The sequence below is a fragment of the Orycteropus afer genome, unplaced genomic scaffold, assembly GCF_000298275.1.
Source record: "Orycteropus afer afer isolate SDZICR_OR568_19922 unplaced genomic scaffold, OryAfe1.0 scaffold00065, whole genome shotgun sequence".
NCBI lineage: Eukaryota > Metazoa > Chordata > Mammalia > Tubulidentata > Orycteropodidae > Orycteropus > Orycteropus afer.
The window spans coordinates 6516333-6523832 of record NW_006921652.1 but is presented as its reverse complement, the minus strand read 5'-3'; the positions used below and the strand labels follow the sequence as shown (position 1 = coordinate 6523832).

General features: G+C 40.1%; 1 protein-coding gene across 1 annotated transcript in view; it reads right to left on the bottom strand.

Moving 5' to 3' along the window:
• Positions 1-7500, bottom strand: part of APLF (aprataxin and PNKP like factor) — a 233533-nt gene that overhangs the window by 89703 nt on the left and 136330 nt on the right. Inside the window, exon 6 of the mRNA XM_007940138.1 lies at positions 3614-3798. Within this exon, the coding sequence (XP_007938329.1) occupies positions 3614-3798 (185 nt within the window). The remainder of the gene's footprint in view (positions 1-3613; positions 3799-7500) is intronic.

Sequence of the window (7500 nt, the reverse complement as noted above, 5' to 3'; positions counted from 1 at the left end):
TTTAATCATTTTCAGGTATACAGTTCAGAGACATCACTTACATTCATAATGTTGTTCAATCTTTGCCACTATTACCAAAACTTTTTCATCACTTCAAACAGAAACTGTGCCCATTAAGGAATAATTCTCCACTCCTCCCAGAACCTGGAAAACTCTAATCTACTTTCTAACTCTATGAATTTGCCTATTCTAGATATTTCCTACAAATGAAATAATATTTGTTCTGGTTACCTAGTACAGCTCTGACAAGAATATACTACAAATGGGATGGCTTTAACAAACAGGAGCTTATTCTTACACTTTGGAGGCTTTAAGTCCAAGTTTAAAGTGCCAGGCTCTAGGGGCTGAGTGAAAGCCCCTCAACCTTGGACTTCAGCTCTGCCTCCTGCTCCTGGCCCACTGGAGCTAGAGGCTTTTCTTCCCTCAGACAGCTGCTGGCTGCCAAGATTGACAAGCCCAAGGTTGACAAGTAAAAAGCCACAGTCCCGATGTTACCAAACCACATGGCAGGCCATTAATTCAAGTTCATTCAAGTCCCAAGGTCGGCAGAGCATGGGCAGGCTGCTGAAAAATGACACGGCTACATTCAGGGTTCAAGTGTGCCATCAGCTAGAGACCATTCCCCAAGGCTTCTCCATACATACAGGAAGCAGACTACATCCCTAAGGCAGCTACTCAGCTGCTCACAGCAGATTCCATCATGGAACTGATTACCAGTCTCCTCATGGGGCATACTACATCCAGCTGCCTGACTTCTCACCCAGGCCCAGCCAAGTTGACACACGAACTTAACTACCGCAATATTTGTCCTTTTATATCTGGCTTATTTTCATTTGACTCCATTTAGTTAGGTTTTCTTGATGTCCTACAGAATTTTTAAAACTTCTTTCTGAACCTCGATTGTAGTATTTTAAAATATTCAGAGAAAAATCAGAATCCCCTGCAATATTTCAAATGACCTCTCTAAAGTGTCAAACAAACCAAAAAAAAGCGCAAAGATGTCACTCTGAGGACTAAGATGTGCCTAACCCAAGTCAATCGCCTCATATGCATGTGAAAGGTGGACAATGAATAAGGAAGATGGAAGAAGAGTTGATATCTTTGAATTGTGGTGTTCACAGAAAAATAATGAATAATGTGTGCAATACCAGAAGAATGAACAAATCTATCTTGGAAGAAGTGCAGACAGAATGATCCTTAGAAGCAATCAATGATAGTAAGACTGTTACTTTGGACATGTTATCAGGAGGGACCAGTCTCTGAAGAAGGATATCAAGCCTGGTAAAGTAGAGGGTCAGCAAAAAAGAGGAAGACACTCAATGAGGTAGATTGATACAGTGGCTGCAACAAGGGGCTCAAACATAGAAATGACTATTAGGATCGTGTAAGACTAAGCAGTGTTTCCTTTTGTTGTACACAGGGTTGTTATGAGTTGGAACTGACTCAATGGCACTTAACAACAAGAACAATTAGATTATATAGAGGAAATATCATTCTTCCCTTTAATCAATTCAAGTACCTTCTCTTTCATTTGCAAATTAGACAATTACATAACTGGGAAGGAGTTGCAGAAAAGCGTGGGTGAATACTGATGAAAATTATGGACTATTTCAGGGCAATTATCTTCATTATCACAAGTTACCAGAGTCAAAAACACTTACAGATAATCTAGTATGGTGTGGCAGAAAAATCCCTTGCACCTGAAATGAGAAGACCTTGAGGCCCAATGTCACTGGGTATGTGTCCTTGGACCTCAGTTTCCTATAAGGTGTTGAATGAGAGTATTAGACAAAATTAGATGATCTCAACTTTGACTGTACATTAAAACTGGGATACTTTATTTAAAATCATACTGATGCACAGGCCCCACCGAAGACCAACTGAATCAGAATCTCAGGGCTGACAGGAAGGTGAATTCTGTCCCTTTTCTCCACTTCCTTCCTTAGACCTCCCCAAGAGAAACTGAATGATTCTTTCCAAGTGAACTGAGCCAAGTCTACTCTGCAAACATGGCCAAACTGTTTTTAATTCTTAACTGGCAACCTTCTGCCATTAGACTAGATTGGTGGGCCCAAACCTGTGTTTTCCCTTACTTTGATCCCGTCTGGATTCACTTTTCACCTTCCAGTGTTAAAATTAAAACTGAGTGGGAATGGAGGGTAGGGTTTGGAAAGGTTTTGCTTGTGTCTTCTTCACGCTCAGTCATGTTCTACCTACCTTTACCAGAGAGCCCTGCATGAAAGGTTATGACACCTCAAGCCTTGTTTCTCCTGTGCTATGATAGATGAATATCCCTCAGATGGTTCCTAAGGGGAAGAGAAGCAACTGGCCAAGTAGAGCTCAGGTATTCCTAAGGCTTGACATATATCCTTGATGTCATCAAATACTCACAAATACTTCAAATATTGGATTAATTTATAGTTCACCTCTGCAATATGACAAATAAGAAGGTGTTTCTTAAAGTTCTACTCATGCTTATGTAACTGTATGGGTTGTGATAAACACAGTAAAACATGTACATTCTAGGTTTCCATCTAAGAAAATATTATTTCTATTTTCAAAAAAAAAGGACAAAATCACATTGATGCATTCGTAGTTCAGACAGTAGAGTGTATTTAGATTTGAAATTTACTTTAAATCACATCTTATTATGAATTTTTATAGTCAACATACCTTGTTTTAATTTATTAAACCTATTCCATAAGTAAGCAAAGGAGGTGAGCCAACAGAAACTTGACCTACTTTTCTACATAGAAGAAAGGATCAAGTTCTGATGAAGAAGAGGCAGGAATGAGGGGAGTAACATAAAAGATGAGACTTTTGAGATGGTGGCTGCCATTTCTGTCATTCCAGTGCATACTACTATAAGATCAATTCCTATTCCTTTGGCTTTCCCTGAGACTAAGATGGGGACCCACACAGTACTCAGTCCTGGTCCGCAAGGATCATTTAGACTATAATGTTAAGCCACTTTTCTCCTGAGAGAAAGAACACCTGACCTTTCTCCTCTGGGGCCAAAGGTGGGGTGGGTGCTAGAAAAGTGAGTACAACCTCTATTTCTCTCTCTTTTTTAATGAATCTAATAAATAAACCTTTTTTTTAAAAAAAGTACTCAGTGTTAAAGAATATATAAGTCAGCCAAACTTTTCTGGTGAATTAGCAAAAATTGGAAGAGGAAAAAAGGTATATAAATCCTGAAGTTAGCCCAGAATTGATCCTGCAGAATTACTCATAACTTGTTCTTCCATTCATATTTAGCAAGAAAAAGGTGGTTATATGCAGTCTGAGAATGACCAATGGAATAGGAAAATCAGATTTTATGAAAAGAAAGAGGCAATGAAATCAGAATGGACATATCAAATTGTGACGTCAAATACCACAGTCAAGTAGTTCCCTTTTTTTTTTTCATTCTGAACATTTCTAAATTAAATAGCTTTGTTTCTTACAATTCAAGTATTATTTAAAGATTAGTTTCAGTAAATCAAAAATTTGGAGTTAGTTTACATCTTCATAAACTCATTAATAAAACTTAGCTTGGGTTTATCATATAATTGATTCCTATTTAGATCACCTGACATAAGAAACAACCAAATAATGAATTTTCAAAAATCACCTTGGATGAAATAACAGACTCTTCCTGATCAGTACTTCTGCACTTTTTTCCTGGGTCCTGCTTTGCTGCTGTACTTTCTGAACTTCCTGATGAAATTAATCGCTTTCTTCCTTGCTGTGTTATCTTTACTTGTGTTTTATCTTTGCCGATTCCTTCTTCTCCACTTCCCTGGATTACATCATTATCTTAAACACACAAAAAAAGAATATTATCTCCTGTATCTTGAAATGTCAGTAATCCATAGGGGGAAAAAATGAAGGAAAAAGAGCAAATAAAATTAAACTTCTGTTTATATTAAACACTTACTTGTAAATCCCACAAAGCACTAATCAGCACAGTGGCCAAAAGCTCCAGCACTGGAGTTAGCCAGGCCCAGAGTTCAGTGTGGGGTCCACCCCTTAACTGTCTCACATTCCCTCTCTGAAAGCCAGGGGGACCAGGGCTGAGTGAGGAAGCAGCAGCAGGGATCCAGGATTGGGGAGGGACCCAGGCCCTCCCCAGTGGCAGGAAAGCAGGGGAAAGGAGAGGAAACCCAGGGGGACCAGGACAGAGTGAGGAAGCAGTGGCAGGGATCTAGGTAAGGGGAGGGACCAGGCCCCACCCCGCAAGCAACGGGAAAGGAGGGAAAAGGAGAGGAAAGCCAAGGGGACCAAGACAGAGTGAGGAAGCAGCGGCAGGGATCCAGGAAAGGGGAGGGACCCAGCCGCCCTCAATGGTGCAAAAGCAGGGAAAAGGAGAGGAAAGGCAGGGGGATCAGGGCAGAGTGAGGAAGCAGCAACAGGGATCCAGGTAAAGGGAGTGTGGAGAGGTTTTGAACAGCTAAGGGAAACAAACATGTGTGTCAGTTTGTCTTACTGTGGTGGCGTGTTGCTGTGAGGCCTGAGGCTGTGCCACCACTGTTTGAAATGCTAGTGGGGTTGCACATGGTACACAGGTTTCAGTGCGGCTTGCAGACAGACAGACTAGGAAGAAGAGGCCATCCACTTCTCAAAGAACTGGACAGGAAAAACATTAGGAATAGCAGAGAAACACTGTCTGATACATTACTGCGCCACTTTATGGATAGCCCAGAAACATTGTCTGACACGGTACAGGAGGATGAGCCACTTAGGTCAGAAGGCTCTCAAAATACGACTGGGAAAGAGCTGCATCATTGTAGTAGAACCAACTTTACGGATATGGATAAAGTAAAGCTTTCAGGACCTCCATCTGCTGACATGACACAACTCAAATTAAGGAGAAACAGCTGCAAACATGCATTAATAATCGGAACATGGAATATATGAGGTATGAATGTAGGAAAATGGAAGTTGTCAAAAAATCAAATGAAATGCATAAAGATTAATATCCTAGGCATTAGTGAGCTGAAATGGACTGGTTGTGGTCATTTTGAATCAAACAACCATATGATCTACTATGGCGAGAATGACAATTTGAAGAGGAATTCCATGGCATTCATCATCACAAAGGATGTTTCAAGATCTGTCCTGAAGTACAATGCTGTCATATGCTTACAAGGAAGACCAGTTAATACAACTATTATTCAAATTTATGGACCAACCACCAAACCCAAAGATGAGGAAAATGAAGATTTTTATCAACTTCTACAGTCTGAAATTGACCGAACATGCAATCAGGATATGTTGCTTATCACTAGTGATTGGAATGCAAAAGTTGGGAAAAAAGAAGAACCACCAGTGGTTGGAAAATTTGGCCTTGGTGACAGAAATAATGCTGGAAATCACATGATAGAATTTTGCAAGACCAATGACTTATTTATAGCAAATACCTTTTTCAACAACACAAACGGTGGCTATACATATGGACTTCACCAGATGTAATACCAGGAATCAAATTGACTACACCTGTAGCAAGAGGCAGTAGAAAAACTCAGTATCTTCAGCTACAACAAGGACAGGAGCTGACTGTGGAACAGACCATCAACTGCCCATATGCAAATTCAACTTAAAATTATACATAATTAAAATCAGTTCATGAGAGCCAAAATATGATCTTAAAAATATACCAACTGAATTTAGAGACCATCTAAAGAATAGATTTGATGCACTGAACACCAATGACCAAAAACCAGGAGAACTGTGGGATGAGATCAAGAACATGATCCATGAAGAAAGCAAGAGGTCATTAAAAAGATAAGAAAAGAAGAAAACACCAGAATGGATGTCAGAAGAGACTCTGAAACTTGCCCTTGAGCAGAGAGTAACCAAACCAAACCACTGCCATCGAGTCAGGTCTAACTCATAGCGACACCTCCTTGAGTGATATCAACTCCGAGGTGATACTACTACAGAAGCAAATCGCCCAACCTTCCTTCTGGGGAGTGGCTGGTGGGTTTGAACCGCCAGCCTTCTGGTTAGCAGTCAGATGCCTTAGGCACTATGGCACCAGAGCAGAGAGTAGCTAATGCAAATGGATGAAATGACAAGATAAAAGAGCTGAACAGAAGATTTAAAAGAGCAGCTGGAGCAGACAAACCAATTACTATAATGAAATGTGCAAAGACTTGGAGTTAGAAAACAAAAAGGGAAGAACACACTCGGCATTTCTCAAGCTGAAAGAATTGAAGAAAAAAAAATCAAGCCTCGAGTTGCAATATTGAAAGATTCTATGGGCAAAATATTAAATGATGTAGGAAGCATCCAAAGAAGATGGAAGAAATACATAGAGTCACTGTACCAAAAAGAACTGGTCATCCATTTCAGGAGATAGCAAATGATCAGGAACCAACAGTATTGAAGGAAGAAGTCAAAGCTGTAATGAAGGAATTGGTGAAAAAGAAGGCTCCAGGAATTAATGGAATACCCATTGAGATGTTTCAACAAATAGATTCTGCACTGGAGGCACTCACTTGGTTATGCCAAGAGATTTGGAAGACAGCTACCTGGCCAACTCACTGGAAGAGATCCATATTTGTACCCATTCCAAAGAAAGGTGATCTCACAGAATGTGGAAGTTATCAAACAATATCGTTAATATCGTACGCAAGTAAAATCTTACTGAAGATAATTCAAAAACGGTTGCAGCAGTATATTGACGAGGATTTGAGAGGTGCAAGCTGGATTCAGAAGAGGATGTGGCAAAGGGATATCATTGCTGATGTCAGATGGATCTTGGCACAAAGCAAAAAATACCAGAAAGATTTTTACTTGTGTTTTACTGACTAGGCAAAAGCATTAAATTGTGTAGATCAAAATAAATTATAGATAACATTAAGAAGAATGGAAATTCCAGAACACTTAATACTCCTCATGAGGAACCTGTACATTGACCAGAAGGCTGTCATTTGAACAGAGAAAGGGGACACTGAATGGTTTAAAATCAAGAAGGGAGTGTGTCAGGATTGTATTGTTTCACCATATTTATTCAATCTATATGCTCAGAAAATAATCCGAGAAGCTGGACTATACGAAGAAGAATGTGTCATCAATATTGGAGGAAGAATCTTTAACAACATGCAATACACTGACGACACAACTTTGCTTGCTGAAAGTGAGGATGGCTTGAAGCACTTACTGATGATGACTGAAGAATACAGTCTGCAGTATGGATTACATCTCAATAAAAAGAAAACAAAAATCCTCACAACTGGACCTATAAGCAGCATCAGGATAAATGGAGAAAAGACTGAAGTTGTCAAAGACTTCACATTGCTTGGTTCTACAATCGATGCCAATGGAAGCAGCAATCAGGACGTTAGACGACGTATTGTTGTTGTTGTTATGTGCCGTCGAGTCGGCCCCAACTCATAGCGACCCCTCCTTGGGTTTCCGAGGCAGTATCGCTACCGAAGTAGGATTGCCCAACCTTCCTTCTGAGGAGTGGCTGGTGGGTTTGAACCGCCAGCCTTCTGGTTAGCAGTCAAGTGC